This window comes from Oncorhynchus kisutch, linkage group LG7, assembly GCF_002021735.2.
Source record: "Oncorhynchus kisutch isolate 150728-3 linkage group LG7, Okis_V2, whole genome shotgun sequence".
NCBI classification, from domain to species: Eukaryota; Metazoa; Chordata; class Actinopteri; order Salmoniformes; family Salmonidae; genus Oncorhynchus; species Oncorhynchus kisutch.
Genome location: NC_034180.2, coordinates 26,791,643 through 26,812,272, shown reverse-complemented (window position 1 = coordinate 26,812,272; position 20,630 = coordinate 26,791,643). Strand labels below are relative to the sequence as shown.

Genomic DNA, 20,630 nt, shown 5'->3' with positions numbered 1-20,630 from the left:
AAATGTGTGGGCTATGAGTAGAGGAGAAAGGTACAGTACAGGATGCAGATAGAAAGAAGAAAAGGAAAGAGAGAAGGAAGGAAGGAAAAAGAGGGGGTGGAAGAGAGTGGTAGAGGTTATCAGTGGAGGAACCGAGCCACAGCATTGGAGGCATTAAAGAGAATGAGGGAGAGAAGAGGGAGGACGTTGCTTGTATAACACCTTTCCATTGTCTATCACTGCATTGGACTGTGTAGTCTTACCCCTGCAAAATCCAAAGAGCAACCCCATATACCTTGAGTCAGTGTAAAACAATGACATAAACATTCCTAGGAGAGGATGCAGTGGGGGATGGGAGGACGAGCAGAGGAGAGTAGACGATGTGTTTGCAAGGAAAGCCTCATCACCAGTATCCCTTCAGTGATGTCATTTCCAGCCAATCACGGGAGCTCCCTTTCCTCTCTCTGCAGATGCAGTACATGCATCAGTCTCATCGTCCACATAGATCACATAACTAGACACAACAAACAATAAGAGGACAATGTCACGAGGAAGGCAAGGCGTTACGTCACTAAGATGTAATAATCATTAATAACAGACGATGCAGCAACAGTCATGTTTGCACGAGGTGGGGTGGGGACGCACATGGTTTTACAGTATATCTATAGGTGTTGTGAGGGGGAGGGGGGACGCACATGGTTTTACAGTATATCTATAGGTGTTATAAGGGGGAGGGCGGACGCACATGGTTTTACAGTATATCTATAGGGGTTGTGCGGGGGAGGGGGGACGCACATGGTTTTACAGTATATCTATAGGTGTTGTGAGGGGGAGGGGGGACGCACATGGTTTTACAGTATATCTATAGGTGTTATAAGGGGGAGGGCGGACGCACATGGTTTTACAGTATATCTATAGGGGTTGTGCGGGGGAGGGGGGACGCACATGGTTTTACAGTATATCTATAGGTGTTGTGAGGGGGAGGGGGGACGCACATGGTTTTACAGTATATCTATAGGTGTTGTGAGGGGGAGGGGGGACGCACATGGTTTTACAGTATATCTATAGGTGTTGTGAGGGGGAGGGGGGACGCACATGGTTTTACAGTATATCTATAGGGGTTGTGCGGGGGAGGGGGGACGCACATGGTTTTACAGTATATCGATAGGGGTTGTGAGGGGGAGGGGGGACGCACATGGTTTTACAGTATATCTATAGGTGTTGTGAGGGGGAGGGGGGACGCACATGGTTTTACAGTATATCTATAGGGGTTGTGCGGGGGAGGGAGGACGCACATGGTTTTACAGTATATCTATAGGGGTTGTGAGGGGGAGGGGGGACGCACATGGTTTTACAGTATATCTATAGGTGTTGTGAGGGGGAGGGGGGGACGCACATGGTTTTACAGTATATCTATAGGTGTTGTGAGGGGGAGGGGGGACGCACATGGTTTTACAGTATATCTATAGGTGTTGTGAGGGGGAGGGGGGACGCACATGGTTTTACAGTATATCTATAGGTGTTGTGAGGGGGAGGGGGGACGCACATGGTTTTACAGTATATCTATAGGGGTTGTGCGGGGGAGGGGGGACGCACATGGTTTTACAGTATATCGATAGGGGTTGTGAGGGGGAGGGGGGACGCACATGGTTTTACAGTATATCTATAGGTGTTGTGAGGGGGAGGGGGGACGCACATGGTTTTACAGTATATCTATAGGTGTTGTGAGGGGGAGGGGGGACGCACATGGTTTTACAGTATATCTATAGGTGTTGTGAGGGGGAGGGCGGACGCACATGGTTTTACAGTATATCTATAGGTGTTGTGAGGGGGAGGGGGGATACAGGTTTGCAGTGCTACAATCTGTTTGTAAGGGGTTGGCACATAGTGACATTGGTTTATGGTAAAGCTATTCATTTGCCTTAGTATGGTGGGACATAGACTCTTGTGACAGACTTAATCATAAAAATGTTTAATTGTGTGTGTGTGCAGGTAGGGGCTTGCAGGTCTGCAGCAAATCTCTAGGTGCAGTTTGGGGAGTTGGGGTGGGGAGCTTGCAGACCTGCAGCAAATCTCTAGGTGCAGTTTGGGGAGTTGGGGTCGGGGGCTTGCAGACCTGCAGCAAATCTCTAGGTGCAGTTTGGGGAGTTGGGGTGGTGGGCTTGTAGGTCTGCATTGAGCCTCTGTGCAGTGGGATGAGCTCACTGCGTCAGTCCTGTGCTGTTGACCACTCACCCATACCAAACAGCACTATCCATTATTCATTAGACTCGGTCGTCATTCCTCTCTCTTGCTCATTATACAGCCTCTGTAGTGATATTAGAATTCAGGGTTTCAATCAATCAATCAAATGACCATTTGAAAGACCTTAGGGCAGGAAGGAGTTGAAGAGAATGGAACACAGTGAGACCAAGCAGAATGTATGCCAATGTTTATGTCATTGCCAGTAATTCCTAGCATTTATTTTATGTCCATCAGATACAGTAGGAATGACATCATGCTGTATTCCAAAGGGGCAACACACATCCTGAATCCACTTTACCCTCCTCACATCAAGCCCAGAGGATGACGCCATAAGAACAAGACTCAATGTTGTAATGGGGGCATGAGTCATCCTGCTAAGCGAGACTGCTGGACCAAAGTTACCCTAACAATAAATCAGATGAAATCAGTTTCTGATTTCATCTTTTCTAATTTGCCTGCACGCCCATATGATGTCATCTTGAAGAATGCATGTCGTCATTGGACACCACAGATCCTCTTCAATGAAAACGTTTTATTAACGTTAGGTCTTTGTTATGATGTGAGAAAGGAAACGTGAAGGTAAGTAAATGTATCAAATAGGAACCCCAAAGGGTGTATCACAGCTAATGATAAGCAGCAGGTAGCCTAGCGGCTAAGAGCATTGGGCCAGTAACCGAAAGGTTGCTGGTTTGAATCCTCAAGCCGACTAGGTGAAAAATCTGTCGACGAGCCCTGGAGCAGGACACTTAACCCTAATTGCTCCAGTAAGTCGCTCTGGATAAGAGCCTTTACTAAAACGTCCGATGTGATATTGCATGAAAAAGATAAGTCAGCCATGATTTGCACAGACAAAAGATCATGACATTTGACCTTATTCACTACCTCCCAAAGAGTTCACTTGCATGCAAATGTGATTTCTCAATTGTAGTTACAACATTCTTCTCATACTTGTGTTCAACTTTGACACATTCTGCTTTTTACTGTAGATATGTAACGACTAGTAGGCGTTTTGACACTTTCCCACTGAGCTGTGAATTCCTCTCAAGAGATCCTATTTGTTCCCTGTGTGTGTGGCGACATTTCTAGCCCACGGGCTGAGAGGAGGGGCGCGGAGGGTGTGTGAATGTTCTTGCAAATGCCATCGCGGAAGTGAGTCATCATCACTGGAAGAACACAGCGACACAGGAGGCGTCTGGCTGCTGCTATTGTTTGTGTTGCCGCGACAACACTTTCATCTCATCAGAGAGACGGTTTGTGTTTATGTGAATCTGTGTGGTAAGACCCACTCATCTTGAACAAATGGAGGGAAACGTTGGCCATTAAGACTGAGGTCTGTGATAAAATACTCCCCTGTATCTGTTGGGCTTTCTGTGCTGCTGCAAACACGACTCAGCAGGCATGACTCATGCATTTGCATTACACATATAGCAGGAATATACAATAAGCAGCCACAGCAGCAGCTATCAGAGCAGATGAAATCTGCATCTACCTTACAGATCTGTAAAGATTGAATGGTTAGGGCCGAATGAAGGGTAAGTTATTTGGGACAAGAGGACTCAGCGATGCAAAGCATTGAAGGGAAAGTTCACCCATTTTTACGTGTCCTTATTTTCACTCTTTCTGTGCTTGTAGTTGACCCCCCCCCCCAAACTGTTTTAGGATATTTTGTTTGTTTTGAGAAGAGAAAATTGGTTGACACATTTTGCTGAGTCTTCACTTGCCATGTACTACAATGCATTAAGAAAATGTGTGTAAAGCATGTTATAAAACAACTCATAATACATCAGAATCTCATTCTGCATGTCTCAGCACATCCGTGTTTGAATTATGTCGTTTAAAACAACTAAAATATGCAAATAAGGATTTATGGGACAGTGGAACATACCAAAAAAAATCTAAATGTAGCGCAGAAACAAAATCCACAATGACATTCTGATGTAATAACATACGGTTTGGAGTGTTTCAGCATTTTATATAACATGCCTAGACACATTTTCATAATGCATTGTAGTCTATGGCAAGTGATGACTCTGTAAAGAGAGAAAATATGGAGAGAAAAACAAAAAAACATTTGGGATATCACCTTGAAGCACAGAAAGAGTTCAAATAAGGCCACGTAAAAATGAGTGAATTTAATAAGGCCACGTAAAAATGAGTGAATTTAATAAGGCCACGTAAAAATGAGTGAATTTAATAAGGCCACATAAAAATGAGTGAATTTCCTCTAACAAATGTGTTTTAATCTGTAAACTCATATGCAGTCATTCTGTAGGCAAATGATGCCATACCCATTTGCAGCAAGGTAAAAGACAGACTGTATTTTCAGTCTTCACAGAATACCATTCTGCTGTATTTGTGAATGCCAGTTTGATTCTTAGGCCAGATGGTGAGAAGGCGTAGAATCCAGAATATTCTGGCTATCCACCCCCTCACCCCATAGTTTCATTCACATAAGGCGGTGTGCATCTCACGAAGCCACACATGACTAGGCTGAACACATTCATAACCAATTTATTTAGCTTTTAAAATTATCGAGAAAAACAACACTACAGGACTTTAACAAACATGAGCACATTTGCACTAAAACAGAAAACAAAACTGTTACAAAAATATACACTTCAAGGACTATGTGACTGTTAAAGAGCATTACCCAGATAGGAATGACTTACAGGTGTGTGTTCTTCCACTGAAGAAAAAGCTTCATAGAATGAACATACAATATGCAATAAAACAACTTAGGATAAAAATAATAGGATACAAGTACATTATTCCATCAGCCATTACCTCAATAACCCTCCCTTATAAACAAAATGAGTCTCGAGCTTCTGACAAAGAAATAGGAAACACTTTTCCCAACCCGTATGCAAAAATATTGTCCTTAACTTGATAAGTTGCAGTTAGTAAGATAAACAAAAAACCTACATAACACTTGCATTCACAAGGAAGAATATTAATTTAAGTCCGAGTTGAACTGCAACACTGCTTCAGTCCAATGAAGTTCAGCACTTGTGAAGAGGGGACCAGTAGGCATGCAGGTGGGGATAGAGGTCCCAGTAGCCACCACACCTAGGTGTATCTTAGTAATCTAAAGTGGCATCCTTACAGGGTCCTCCAGACATCATTGAGACTTCCTATTTCGTACCTGCACCACTTCTTTCCTCTCCTTCAGGAAGTTCCCAAAGGCTGTGCCCTCCTTGCTCTCCTCAGTCACTGAAAGGGATGATATGTTAAGTAAACAAGGGAACTTCCACTGCTCAAAAAAATAAAGGGAACACTAAAATAACACATCCTAGATCTGAATGAATGAAATATTCTTATTAAACACTTTTTTCTTTACATAGTTGAATGTGCTGACAACAAAATCACACAAAAATTTGATTTCCATTGATAATTTATCAACCCATGGAAGTCTGGTTTTCAGAAAATCTCAAAATTAGTGGAAAACCACACTACAGGCTGATCCAACTTTGATGTAACAAGTCAAAATGAGGCCCAGTAGTGGGTGTGGCCTCCACGTGCCTATATGACCTCCCTACAACGCCTGGGCATGCTCCTGATGAGGTGCCGGATGGTCTCCTGAGGGATCTCCTCCCAGACCTGGACTAAAGCATCCGCCAACTCCTGGACAGTCTGTGGTGCAATGTTGGTGGATGGAGCGAGACATGATGTCCCAGATGTGCTCAATTGGATTCAGGTCTGGGGAACGGGCGGGTCAGTCCATAGCATCAATGCCTTCCTCTTGCAGGAACTGCTGACACACTCCAGCCACATGAGGTCTAGCATTGTCTTGCATTAGGAGGAACCCAGGGACAACCTCACCAGCATATGGTCTCACAAGGAGTCTGAGGATCTCATCTCGGTACCTAATGGCAGTCAGGCTACCTCTGGAGGGCACATGGAGGACTGTGCAGGCCTCCTAAAGAAATGCCACCCCACACCATGACTGAACCACCGCCAAACCGGTCATGCTGGAGGATGTTGCAGGCAGCAGAACGTTCTCCACGGCATCTCCAGACTATGTCACGTCTGTCACATGTGCTCAGTGTGAACCTGCTTTCATCTGAAGAGCACAGGGCGCCAGTGGCGAATTTGCCAATCTTGGTGTTCTCTGGCAAATGCCAAACGTCCTGCACGGTGTTGGGCTGTAAGCACAACCCCCACCTGTGGACGTCGGGCCCTCATACCACCCTCATGGAGTCTGTTTCTGACCGTTTGAGCAGACACATGCACATTTGTGGCCTGCTGGAGGTCATTTTGCAGGGCTCCTCCTGCTCCTCCTTGCACAAAGGCAGAGGTAGCGGTCCTGCTGCTAGGTTGTTGCCCTCCTACGGCCTCCTCCACGTCTCCTGATGTACTGGCCTGTCTCCTGGTAGCGCCTCCATGCTCTGGACACTACGCTGACAGACACACCAAACCTTCTTGCCACAGCTCGCATTGATGTCCCATCCCGGATGAGCTGCACTACCTGAGCCACTTGTGTGGGTTGTAGACTCCATCTCATGCTACCACTAGAGTGAAAGCACCGCCAGCATTCAAAAGTGACCAAAACATCAGCCAGGAAGCATAGGAACTGAGAAGTGGTCTGTGGTCACCACCTGCAGAACCACTCCTTTATTGGGGGTGTCTTGCTAATTGCCTATAATTTCCACCTGTTGTCTATTCCATTTGCACAACAGCATGTGAAATTTGTCAATCAGTGTTGCTTCCTAAGTGGACAGTTTTATTTCACAGAAGTGTGATTGACTTAGAGTTACATTGTGTTGTTTAAGTGTTCCCTTTATTTTCTTGAGAGGTGTATATTGCCAGTATTTTTGTGTTTGATCATATTTTTTGTAACAAATCTTCACTTTCCACGCAAGAATCATTCACGAATCATGATTAGGCTTGTTTTTAGGAATGCATGGATGTTATTGGTTAAATCAATGATAGAACCTTGAGGCCAGTTTCTCCCCTTACCGTTGTGATCTATGTCATCCGTGTCGCTGTCCTCCCCCTCCTCTTCCTCATCCTCATCAGGGTTACCACGGTTGAAGATGAGATCACTTCGGCCCGCCACATCAGCTTCCTCTGGAGGACAGGAAGCAACATTTTATTATTTCTTTCACAGAACACCGGTCTCATGTACCTGAGCCAAGCATATAATACACAACATGGGATCTCTTACACAATCAAGCACGTAATGCATTGGGGGGGGGGGGCCACTCTCTCGCTCACAGGCACACACACACACACCTGTCCGTGAGGTCGTCTCCATGGCAACAGCTCCCATGTCCTTCCGTAAATGCTCCATCTGCTCCTGCTGCTTCCTGCTCTGAGCATCAGCCTGGAGGGCATACCAAGGACCGTCAGAGAATGATAGATGCAACGTGTGTGCACGGGACATTTGGTTATTTAAACACTCACCAGTTCTTTATGAAGTCTTTCATATTCAGGACGATAATCCCTGAATAACACAAAACAATTAATTGTCATACAAATATTACAGACAGTGGTGTGTTTGCAGAGCAGCCCCCTCACTCACGTCTCGTACTCCTTTGCGGCCTCTGCCACCTGAACAAAGAACTCGTCCAATCCGCTGCCTGTGACTGCAGACACACCCACAACCTGCACATAAAACAGACGTGACCAAGCAGAGGGAAAACTCGATAAACCCTCTCAAAAATGCACAGAAACACTTCCCCTTAAACTGATGTAAAAGTCCAACACAAAACTCATGGAATAGTGTCTCAAATACGCACACGCAGATCACACACACAAATGATACTAGTTCTCAGAAGTGTGCACTGAAGTAGCATACGGTATTGAAAGACAGACACATACCCGTAAGTTGGAGTAGAACTCGTCCAGCACAAGGCTCATGGAGCGTGTCAGGTTGCTGACGTAGGACGTCTCCTGGTTCAGAGCGTCCTGGAACACCTCAAAGTCCTGCATCCACTCCACCGCAAAGCTGTGGTCGATTATGTCTGTCTGAAACCACACAACACAGACATGTACCAAAATCTGTGGTTTGTTATCTCTGTATTATTACCCCCCCAAAAAAAAACATATTTCCTTTGAGCATGTCAACACTTACAGACCTATAGTTTTTTTCCCCCTCATTCAGTAATTCACTGTTACCAAGTTAGTGGTTTGATGAAAGTGTTCCAATCATTTCCTACCTTGTTCATGATGACAATGAAGGGCAGCTTTGTCTTGTACAGGATGCTGGGGGTAGGGGGGACACAGTCACAAAGTGAACAAGCAAAAGCACCACACTAGTTCTTTAATTGCCTATATGTAAAATAGTAAATTTGTTCAAACCAATTTGTGGTTTTATTTGACCATCAGAAAGTAGCTAGTGCTCCCTTCAGTGTCAGACCTGCAGGCGTAGAGCATGTTGGACATGAAGGTGACTGGGTTGACGCTGCGAGACGTGTCCATCACGTAGACCACCACACAGGGGAAGGAAGAGGCCTGGAAACACATTCACACCAAACAGATCACAATTATGTTGCAGCTAGTTATATCTTTAGGCCTAAATGTTATAACACATTACTACTACACACCAGAGTTTCAGTGATGATGGTTCCAGACGCTGACCAGGTGAACACTTCTATCTGTCCAGGAGTGTCAATCAATACATATCTGTAGACATAGGTCAAAGGTTAGGGCAGGTAGGTACGCACCAGAAGAGAGGATGGCAAAACAACAGTACAATGCTGTACTAACTATGCTTACCTGGAGTACATCTACTAACTTTCAAAAATACTTACTGGTGATTGTACTGTTTCTTCTCAATGAATTTCATGACCTGAGAAGGCAAAATGGGAGATTTTGATTCATAATATCCAAATTGTGCAAGCAATAATAGTGACATCTATTGGACAGTCGAGGTGTCAACTACACGTCCTGTTATAACAGAAAGAGAGTTGGGCCTACCTGATCAAACCTCGTAGCAAAGAGATTCAACGAGGTGACGATTCCTCCATTAGGACCTAGGCCATATTGCTTCATCACTTCTTTGTAATTCACTGTGTCACGGATATCTACAAGGGGACAATAAGCAGCTATCAGTTACTTATTAGCCATGGTTGGTAGCTAATTCAATAATAGTGTCGTGGGATATCAACATATTTACAATTCTTGAATTCTATCAATAGAATACCAAGGGAAAAAAACATACCTTTCTGAACATTCAACACATTAATGATTGGCAAGAAGTATTACAGTATCAACATGATGCCAGACACATGCATGGTTATGCATGGTGGTCTGAATGATTTCTTACCGATGTTGGCTGGGAAAGGAACTTCATGCACCGCAGGGTCTAGGTTGATAACATATGGAGGAGACTTCTTGGTATGAAGATGAGCATTGAGTCGCTGTGAAGAAACAACAACGTCAGCTCTAGCTAGGTAACATGAGCATAGGTAGCTAAGTTAGAACCCAGATGTCCGTGACTTAGCTAAAATATACCGTTTCCAAACTGCTTGACTAAATTGAAAAGAAGAAAAATACTCAAATCCAGAATACAATTGTGCTTAGTTTGGTGGAGCTAACATAGCTATGTCTCATACATCGTACTGGTAACGTTACCTAGCTAACTTACCCAGCCACTGTAGTGCTAACAGTTAGTTAGCCAACATTAGCTTGTTTTAGCTTACCTGCACAAAAGTTGTTTTTCCAGACCCTGCCATGCCAAGCACTATGAGACAAACGGGTTTCTTCTGCGAAGCATTTCCCGAAGTAGTCTCTTGTGCTGAGTCGCGATTGTCGTCGCCTCCTCCATCGTCGCATTCACCCCTTTCTCCTTCTTGACAAGTGCTCCCAGACGCAGTAGCCATGCTGGTTGTTGGTAGAGACTTTTGCTGTGAAGTAGTCGAGTCTGTCGCAAAGGGCCAGCCTGTCTTTCTTATTTCCACCACTAAGTGATGCTCTTATCCGATCTTTTTGTTTCCGTTTTTCTCCTTCAGCGTAAAAAAAAGGAAAATGGTATTCAATGGCTTACAGTAAAATACTTTAAAGTACTGCTTAGGGAGTTTTTTTGGGTATCTCTACTTTACTATTTATATTTTTGACAACTTTTATTTCACTACATTCCTAAGGAAAATAATGTTCTTCTTTCTCCATACATTTCCCCTGACACCCAGAAGTATTCGTTACATTTTGAATGCTTAGCAGGACATGAAAATGGTCTAATTCACACACTTATCAAGACAACATCCCTGCTCACCCCTACTGCCTCTGATCTGGCGGACTCTCTAAACACATGCTTCGTTTGTAAATAAATGCGTTGGAGTTTGCTCCTGGCTAGCCATACCATTTTTTTTAAACAAGAAAATGGTGCCATCTGGTTTGCTTAATATAAGGAATGTGAAATTATTTACTTTTACTTTTGATACTTAAGTATATTTTAGCAATTCCATTTACTTTTGATACTTAAGTATATTAAAAACCAAATACTTTTAGACTTAAAAAAATAATATTTATACTTTTCTCAAGTAGGATGTTACTGGGTGACTTTCATTTTAATAATTGCTATTAAGGTATCTTTACTTTTACTCAAGTACGACGACAATTGGGTAGTTTTTCCACCACTGTTACTATGGGACATCTGGGGATATAATTTGAATATTGAAACAATGTTGCAAATGTCAGAGACAAACAACAAAGTTTATTCAAATCTCTGCAGTTGAAATGTTAGTCTAAAATAAATGTGAGATAATGTCTAGATGTTTTTTATAGTGGAGATCAAGTTTATAAAGTTGTCACGTCCTGATCTGTTTCACCTGTTCCTCACCTGTTCCTCACCTGTTCCTCACAGTTCCTCACAGTTCCTCACCTGTTCACCTGTTCCTGTGATTGTTGTTGTTGTTGTTGTTTTCTGTATGTCTTCACAAGGTTTTCACACACTGTTGCTGGTATTTTGGCCCATTCCTCCATGCAGATCTCCTCTAGAGCAGTGATGTTTGGGGGCTGTTGCTGGGCAACACGGACTTTCAACTCCCTCCAAAGATTTTCTATGGGGTTGAGATCTGGAGACTGGCTAGGCCACTCCAGGACCTTGAAATGCTTCTTACGAAGCCACTCCTTCGTTGCCCGGGTGGTGTGTTTGGGATCATTGTCATCCTGGTCCCTTTGCAGAAAAACAGCCCCAAAGCATGATGTTTCCACCCCCATGCTTCACAGTAGGTATGGTGTTCTTTGGATGCAACTCAGCATTCTTTGTCCTCTAAACACGGCGAATTGAGTTTTTACCAAAAAGTTATATTTTGGTTTCATCTGACCATATGACATTCTCCCAATCTTCTTCTGGATCATCCAAATGCTCTCTAGCAAACTTCAGACGGGCCTGGACATGTACTGGCTTAAGCAGTGGGACACATCTGGCACAACAGGATTTGAGTCCCTGGCGGTGTAGTGTGTTACTGATGGTAGGCTTTGTTACTTTGGTCCCAGCTCTCTGCAGGTCATTCACTAGGTCCCCCCGTATGGTTCTGGGATTTTTGCTCACCGTTCTTGTGATCATTTTGACCCCACGGGGTGAGATCGTGCTTCTACACCTGCATTGCTTGCTGTTTGAGGTTTTAGGCTGGGTTTCTGTACAGCACTTTGAGATATCAGCTGATGTACGAAGGGCTATATAAATAAATTTGATTTGATTTGATCTTGCGTGGAGCCCCAGATCGAGGGAGATTAGTGGTCTTGTATGTCTTCCATTTCCTAATAATTGCTCCCACAGTTGATTTCTTCAAACCAAGCTGCTTACCTATTGCAGATTCAGTCTTCCCAGCCTGGTGCAGGTCTACAATTTTGTTTCTGTGGTCCTTTGACAGCTCTTTGGTCTTGTCCATAGTGGAGTTTGGAGTGTGACTGTTTGAGGTTGTGGACAGGTGTCTTTTATACTGATAACAAGTTCAAACAGGTGCCATTAATACAGGTAATGAGTGGAGGACAGAGGAGCCTCTTAAAGAAGAAGTTACAGGTCTGTGAGAGGCAGAAATCTTGCTTGTTTGTAGGTGACCAAATACTTATTTTCCACCATAATTTGCAAATAAATTCATAAAAAATCCTACAATGTGATTTTCTGGATTTTTTTTCTTCTCATTTTGTCTGTCATAGTTGAAGTGTACCTATGATGAAAATTACAGGCCTCTCTCATCTTTTTAAGTGGGAGAACTTGCACAATTGGTGGCTGACTAAATACGGATTTGGGGTTGTACCTGGTAGGTTCCATGATAATTTGGGGGAGATGGAGGGCATCTATCTTAGATGGAAGGACGGCCCAGGTGTTATGCATATCCCAGTTTAGGTCACCTAACAGTACAAACTCTGAAGATAAATGGGGGGCAATTAATTCACATATGGTGTCCAGGGCGCAGCTGGGGGCTGAGGAGGGTCTGTAACAAGCGGCAATAGTGAGAGACTTATTTCTGGAAAGATGGATTTTTAAAAGTAGAACTGTTTGGGCACAGACCTGGATAGTATAACAGAACTCTTCAGGCTGTCTCTGGAGTAGAAATTTGAAATCTTGAAAAATTAATGTAAAAATGTGTGAGATGAAAATTGACAAACTAAATGGTGTGTAATATAGAAGGGTAGCCAGTGGACATTCTGAACATTGTCTGAAGTTACTAGGTCATATGATCAAGGAGCTATTGAAATTCAAAATTTTGACAAATGCATGTAAAATCATCTGAGATGAAAGTCGACAAAAAAAGTGTGTCGAATGTGTGTCTATGCGGGTTAGCTACAACCAGTTTGGAAAGTTTCATGAGTAATGGTTAAAGAGCTATTGAAATTTGAACAATTTGATTTGTCACTATGTTGACGGTCCCTAACTGCTGTTGGTGGACTTATATAATATAATATCCGTTGAATATCCAACCTGAAACTGTTTTTACCTCGGTGAAACACGTTGACACAGATTTCCACGAAGTTCCCACTTCAGAATTCCCACTTCAAGCCCCAAATATACTTTGAAATAAATGACAACTTATTGATTTAAATTGTTGTGCAACATCATTGGTGTTACTTTAACAATGCTCCTACGAAGTTTCTAACTTACCCTTTAATTAAGATGCTTTTGAGTTGTGCCAATTGATTATACACCAGGGCCGACGTTATGAGCTGGCCTTAGGGGGCCTGGCCCACCCTACCGCCGCTCCATTCCACTGTCCAAATAAAATATTGAAATATTGATCATTTATTTGACCGAGATGCGCGCCTACAGAAAGATGCACTAACCTCAGATAAAGCATCCGAGCGAGCGAAACAGTGTCCCTCTATCTGCATATGTGTAGAGAATGCATCTGATTCTGTCTGGACAAAAGAGTATGGCATGTCAAGCTTTTTCTGTCCAGAAAGCATCCGATACATGGGCTACATATAGTAATACAGAGCGGCGCTGTTTCACACGCTAGTTTCAGCAGAGATGAAGAGGCGAAGCGAGAGGGCTCACTCTAGCCGAAATATGTCCTTAATAAGCCCAATGCATTTCGATTGGCATTATATGCATACCTAAGCTTGTCGCCTGCATTCCCGCTTTTGGTTCCCCTACATGCATTGCAGCCTGCCTCAGCCTCAACACTGAGCACCACATCACTGTCTGGCTCAGTAGTCTACTCTGTGTAAAGCAAAGTTATTATGAAAACTTAGTCGCACATTTTATTTGCTCTTGCTGAGGTAGGCTCTGTTTAACGTTAGCTTGTTACTTCATTCATCCTTCTAGCTGGCTAAGTAATGCTAGCTCTTAACTTCTTTTTAACTAGGCAAGTCAGATAAGAACAAATTCTTATTTACAACGACGGCCTACCACGGCCAAACCGTAACGACGCTGAGGCAATTGTGTGCCGCCCTGTGGGACTCCCAATCACAGCAGGTTGTGATACAGCCTGGAATCGAACCAGGGTTTGTAGTGACACCTCTAGCACTGAGATGCAGTGCCTTAGAGCGCTGCGCCACTCAGGAGCCCAAAGTCAACACAAGTTTAGTATTTGGTCCCATATACCTAGCACGCAATGACTACATCAAGCGTGTGACTACAAACTTGTTGGATGCATTTTGACTTCAAAACATGCTAACCTCTCACCATTACCAATAAGGGGAGGTGATAATTTTTTGGGGGGGAGGGTGATAATTATGCTTCTGTAACCTTCTCACTCATCATTGTTCAAGATTAATTCATAATCATGGTAGCATCCACATTAATGTAGAGGTGTTCAAAAACATTATATTCTGATTTACAATAAACGTAACTCCAAAATGACACAATACAATATTTTCCGTTCACTTCTATTGGGCACAACATAATCCGAAGACCAAAACACAACCATAGCAAACTGCAAATGCATCCAACAAGTTGGTAGAGTCACAAGCTTGATGTAGTTACTGCATGCTAGGAATATGGGACCAAATACAAAACTTTTGACTACTTTACTACACTATAATTGAATTTGTCCAAATACTTATGATACCTTCAAATGAGGGGACTAAATACACAGTGCTTTCATTTCTAAACGGTCAAACAGATATGTATGAAAATACCCTCAAGTAAAATGTGACATTCTGTACTGCCAACTCATATCAAACATTTGACCTCAAATCCAAAATGCTGGAGTATAGAACCAAATTAAAAGTTTGCGCGTCACTGTCCAAATAAATATGCCTGACGACTCCAGCTGAATTCTTCCACTACTCTATGTTCGCTACGTACTTCAGTCTAAGATTGCCATCATTGAAGTGGTTTGTGGTGATGTCAAAATTAGGGTTTTTGTATTGAACAAAGTCATCAGTGATTGGCTCATCTCTAAACAATCAGTGTCATTGTGAATTTCCAAAACGGCGCTTTACCCATTTGTGTTCTGGCTTTGGCCCAACCCATGGTTTCTGGGACTAATCAGATTGGTTAGAATGTGTTTATGTTCTAGATATCGTAGGGGAGGTAACCAGACTTACTGCGGAGAATAAACAAATGTCCGTTGGCGTGGCGTAGCTTTTGGTTGGAGCAAGGAGTTTGGTTAGCCAGGCAACAAATACAGTGCCTTTGGAAAGTATTCAGACCCCTTGACTTTTTCCACATTTTGTTATGTTACAGCCTTATTCTAAAATGGATTACAACATTTTTACTCATAAATCTACACACAATACCCCACACAATACACACAATGACAAAGCGAAAAACAGGGTTTTAGAAATAAAAACAGAAATACCTATTTACATAAGTATTCAGACCCTTTGCTATGAGACTCAAAATTCAGCTCAGGTGCATCCTGTTTCCATTGATCACCCTTGACATCTTTCTCAAATTTGATTGGAGTCCACCTCTGGTAAATTCAATTGATTGGACATGATTTGAAAAGCACACACCTGTCTATATAAGGCCCCACAGTTGACAGTACATGTCAGAGCAAATACCAAGCCATGAGGTTGAAGGAATTGTCCGTAGAGCTCCAAGACAGGATTGTGTCCAGGCACAGATCTGGGGAAGAGTACCAAAAAATGTCTGCAGCATTGAAGATCCCCAAGAACACAGTGGCCTCCATCATTCTTAAATGGAAGACCTTTGGAACCACCAAGACTCTTACTAGAACTGGCCCCCCGGCCAGAAGGAACAATCGGGGGAGAAGGACCTGAGTAAGGAAGGTGACCAAGAACCATATGGTCACTCTGACAGATCTCCATAGTTCCTCTTTAGGGATGGGAGAACCTTCCAGAAGGATAACCATCTCTGCAGCACTCCACCAATCAGACCTTTACAGTAGGGTGGCCAGACGGAAGCCAGTCCTCTGTAAAAGGCACATGACAGCCCGCTTAGTTTGCCAAAAGGCACATAAAGACTCTCAGACCATGAGAAACAAGATTCTCTGGTCTGATGAAACCAAGACTGAACTCTTTGGCCTGAATGCCAAGTGTCACGTCTGTAGGAAACCTGGAACCATCCCTATGGTGAAGCATGGTGGCGGCAGCATCATGCTGTGGGGATTTCTTTCACCGGGAGGGATTGGGAGACTAGTAAGGATCAAGGAAAAGATGAACGGAGCAAAGTACAGAGAGATCCTTGATGAAAACCTGCTCCAGAGGGCTCAGGACCTCAGCCTGGTGTGAAGGTTCACCTTGCAACAGGACAGCGACCCTAAACACACATCCAAGACAACGCACCAAAGCACCAAATACAGGTGTGCCAAGCTTGTAGCATCAACTAAGTACTGAGTAAAGGGTCTGAATACTTATGTATATGTAATAAATCCGATTTTTTTTACATACATTTGCAAATAATCTAAAAAACCATTTTCGCTTTGTGACTATGGGGTATTGTAATCAATTTTAGAATAAGGCTGTAACGTAACTAAATGTGGAACAATTCATAGGGTCTGAAAACTTTCCGAGGGCACTGTATATACGAAAGGGTAGTGTATGGGTTGACACCCAAGAATCCTGTTCATGAATGCTGGTTAAGAGACAGAGTACAGGGAAGTTACATAGGGTTAAGACACACGGGATTGTAAAACAGTAGGGAGTGCAGTAGTGCAGAAGTGATAGTGAGTCCATTTATAGCCAGGTGTAAGGTGGATGGATCGCAGGTTAGCACAGCCAGGGTGGATGAAGAATGGATGGAGTATGGTGGCTTGATGAAAGGGGAAGCAGCCGGTCAGGTGGGCAGGTCTGTGGGTGGACAGGTATCTGGATCCGGGCCAGGATGGGTGGCATCACGGGCCGCCAAGAGGGGGAAAGGGAGAGAAGCAGGGAGTTAGAAAAGAAGACGAAGGCATAAAGGATCCAGACATAAACATATTTGGAAAGTAAAAAAATCAACTAAATGTAACAAAGGTTAAAAAGGTGTGTTTTCTGCATATTCTTAAAAACTTAGACTGAATCTGCTGCCCAGACAGAGGGATATCACACTGTAGGAGAAGGCCTGCACCTAGCTGTGTTTTCTGATATATGTGGAATAATGAGAAGGCCGGCTCCCTGTGATCTGAGGGATCTGATGGCTTAGTATTGTATTAATATGTCCTTAAGGTAGGTGGTAGCGTGTCTATTTAAGGCTTTATACTTATGTTAAGAGTTAGACTGTAGGTTGTACCGAACTGGGGAGCCAGTGCAGTTAGGCAAGAATTGGGGTGATGTATTCAGATTTGTTGGTTCCTGTTAGGACTCTGGCAGCAACATTCTGTATGAGATGTTTTTATTTCATTTATTTGTGTCGGTACAGTCTGATAAAAAGGTGTTACAGTAATCTAGATGGTATGTAATGAAGGCATCAGTAAATGAACGTTTCTACTCATGTTAAGAGTCTTACTGTCTGTGTTATGTATTGTGTTACATAAAAAAATATACTTGCTTTGTTGTATGATATAATATTATGTAAAAGTAAAATTGTTCAAAAAGAAAAATTCACACATTATTACATTGAAGACATGAGTGTAATAGGAGTTCAACTCTTCTCCTTGTTTTCTATTTTATCGCCAATTGATAACACTGACTGCTTACCAAGTGGCATACCTTTTGCTGTCGGGTTGTTTTATATGATTTTAATCACTTTCTGACAGCACCCCTTTTGATTTGAATGAAACCTTCCATACATGTTTGCCCAACATAGAAGTGGTCAGAAAGTGACTTTCCGGACTTGAATTTCATTCAGGAGATAGAGGTGCTCAAAGTTCTGCATTCCCATACTGCCATGAGATTTCCATGTCTTCATCACTGACAAATATGAACTATTGAGTTTTATATCATGTGAGGCTTGCAAACAGGTTTGTCAAACTGTTTATGATTTATTGAGAAAACAAAAAAATATATGTCGTTTTTCAAGCTTGAAGGTCAATTATCTAAAACATACAGTTCATTATCTGTATGTTGTACCTTAGACATTATTCTACATCATCTGAATTGTTTGTGTTGTGCCTGCCATAGATTGAGACACAGCTTACTCTTGAATGCAGGGTGGATATTAGAATAGCCATTCCAATTAAAGTTGGCATTCGACAGTGGGTGGACCGGCGGCCATCTTACTGGTAGTAATTGGAAGTTAAAGTTTCAATTAAATTTAAATGTCTATTGTGTACGAGATAAATTGCAGGGGTCTGAAGGGATAGGTCCATTCTATGAATTATATTTCTATGGTTGAAATGACACCCACCCTGTATTCACGAGTATGCTGTGTCAATTGATGATGCGCACAACACAAATTATTCAGATTATGAAAAATAGGTTCTAAGATACAACAGTTGTGAAAATGAAACAAATCTGAGTTTACCCGTTTTTAGATATTTTACTTCAATAAATCATACAACAGTTTGACAACCCTGCTTGTAAGCTTTCAAATGATATCAAACTCAACTGTTATCTTTTTTCAGTGATGAAAACATGGACGTCTTATGTGGGTTATACGAAATGGGTCAACTTTGGTCACCTCTATATCCTGAATTTTTTGCCTTTCAGGTCCAAAAAGTCACTTTCTGACCACTTCCACAATGTGCAAGCAAGCATGTATGAAAGGTTTCGTTCAAATCATAAGGGGTGTAGTCAGAAATGGATTGAAATATTATGGAACGACCCTGTGTTCAAACTAGGTGACATTTTAACCTCTGGGCAGTAGGTGGTACAGTGAGCTGCATATTAGCACCACAGACAGTTTTGGACACCACAATAAAAGTACAGCAACGCTTCCTATTGGACTATAGTAGGGAGACTGTACTGAACTATGGTTTTATAGACACACAATATCTTTATTTTTCTCCTAAAATATTATCTATTTGGAAAAGATCGAAAGATTTCAAAATGTGTTTTTTTGGAGACTGTTATGTAACTGAAATAATTGTGTCTCCTTAATTTGTGATCAGTGGTAAAAATATTTTGAAGTATTATATACTATTATATATAGTTTTGGGGGGTATCTGTACTTTATATTTTTGACATATTTTACTTTTACTCCACTACATTGAAAATAAAATACTCCCATACATTTTTTCCCTGACACCTAAAAGTACTGGTAATGTTTTGACTGCTTAGCAGGACAGGAAAATGATCTAATTCACATACCTATCAAGAGAACACGTTTGCCATCCCTACTGCTTCTGATCTGGTGGACTCACTAAACCCAAATGCTTCTTCTGAACATGATATCTGAATGTTTCAGTATAACCATGGCAACCCATTAATAAATTATTTTTTATGGTGTTGTCTTGTTTGCTTAAAGAATATGAAATTATTTATATATTTTACTTTTGATGCTTAAGTACACTACATGACCAAAAGTATGTGGACACCTGCTCGAACATCTCATTCCAGAATCATGGGCATTAATGTGGAGTTGGTCCTACCTTTGCTGCTATAACAGCCTCCACACTTCCACTAGACGTTGGAACATTGCTGCGGGAACTTGCTTCCATTTAGCCACAAGATCTTTAGTGAGGTCAGGCACTGATGTTGGGCGATAAGTCTTGGCTCACAGTCAGTGTTCCAATTCATCCCAAAGGTATTTGATGGGGTTGAGTTAAGGGCTCTGTGCAGACCAGTCAAGTTCTTCCACACCGATCTCAACAAATATACTGTTGCCACAAATTTGGAAGCACAGAATAATCTAGAATGACATTGTATGCTGTAGCGTTAAGATTTCCCTTCAATGGAACTAAGGGACCTAGTCCGAACCATGAAAAACAGCCCCAGACCATTATTGCTCCTCTCCCAAACTGTACAGTTGGCACAATGCATTCGGGCAGATAGCGTTCTCCTGGTATCGTCCAAACACAGATTTGTCCGTCGGACTGCCAGATGGTGAGGCGTGATTCATCACTCCAGGGAACGTGTTTCCAATTCTCCGGAGTCCAATGGTGGTGAGCTTTACACCAATCCAGACATTACGCATGGTGATCTTAGGCTTGTGTGCGGCTGCTCAGCCATGGAAACTAATTTCATGAAGCTCCCTATGAACAGACTGGGCAGATCTATCAGGTAAGACATTTGACAAACTGACTTGTGGCACCGTCATAGGTGGCATCCTATGACGGTGCCACGTTGAAAGTCATTCTACTGCCAATGTTTGTCTATGGAGGTTGCATGGCTGTGTGTTGATTGTATACACCTGTCAGCAACGGGTATGGCTGAAATAGCCAAAACCAGTAATTTCAAAGGATGTCCACATACTTTTATATATAGTGTATATTTAATAAAACCAGATACTTTTAGACTTTTACTCAAGTGGTATTTTACTGGGTGTTTTTCACTTTGACATTAGTCATTTTCTATTAAAGTATGACAATTGGGTACTTTCCACCACTACTTGTGATGGTTGATGACACACCTACATTTTGGGTAAATGTGTGACCAATTGCCATAGGCAACAACTGCAGCTATTGGTTCTAGACAGTGGATGGTGTGTAATTTAAATATTTAATTTGTATTTCATATTTTTTTTCTCTAATTAC

The 20,630-nt window shown here is 42.4% G+C and overlaps 1 protein-coding gene across 1 annotated transcript; it reads right to left on the bottom strand.

The window, feature by feature from the left end:
- Window positions 1-4,716: 4,716 nt before the first annotated feature.
- gpn1 (GPN-loop GTPase 1) lies at window positions 4,717-10,123 on the bottom strand. Its single transcript, XM_031828769.1, has 13 exons — window positions 9,867-10,123; window positions 9,491-9,584; window positions 9,142-9,248; window positions 8,976-9,013; window positions 8,769-8,847; window positions 8,582-8,676; window positions 8,382-8,427; window positions 8,044-8,190; window positions 7,745-7,827; window positions 7,627-7,666; window positions 7,456-7,546; window positions 7,180-7,290; window positions 4,717-5,433 (listed from the first exon to the last, which is right to left on the bottom strand). The coding sequence occupies exons 1-13, from the start codon at window positions 10,044-10,046 to the stop codon at window positions 5,342-5,344; spliced, it is 1,203 nt and encodes a 400-aa protein (XP_031684629.1). The 5' UTR covers window positions 10,047-10,123; the 3' UTR covers window positions 4,717-5,341.
- Between the last annotated feature and the right edge of the window lie 10,507 nt (window positions 10,124-20,630).

Bases quoted from the DNA above. Each gene is read 5' to 3' on its own strand.
- gpn1 (XM_031828769.1), bottom strand. From the start codon at position 10,046: ATGGCTACTGCGTCTGGGAGCACTTGTCAAGAAGGAGAAAGGGGTGAA. The intron at 9,249-9,490 runs GTAAGAAATCAT...GTCCCCTTGTAG, and splicing joins TCCTTTCCCAGCCAACATCG to ATATCCGTGACACAGTGAAT. The intron at 8,677-8,768 runs GTGTGTAGTAGT...ATGTGTTTCCAG, and splicing joins CCATCATCACTGAAACTCTG to GCCTCTTCCTTCCCCTGTGT.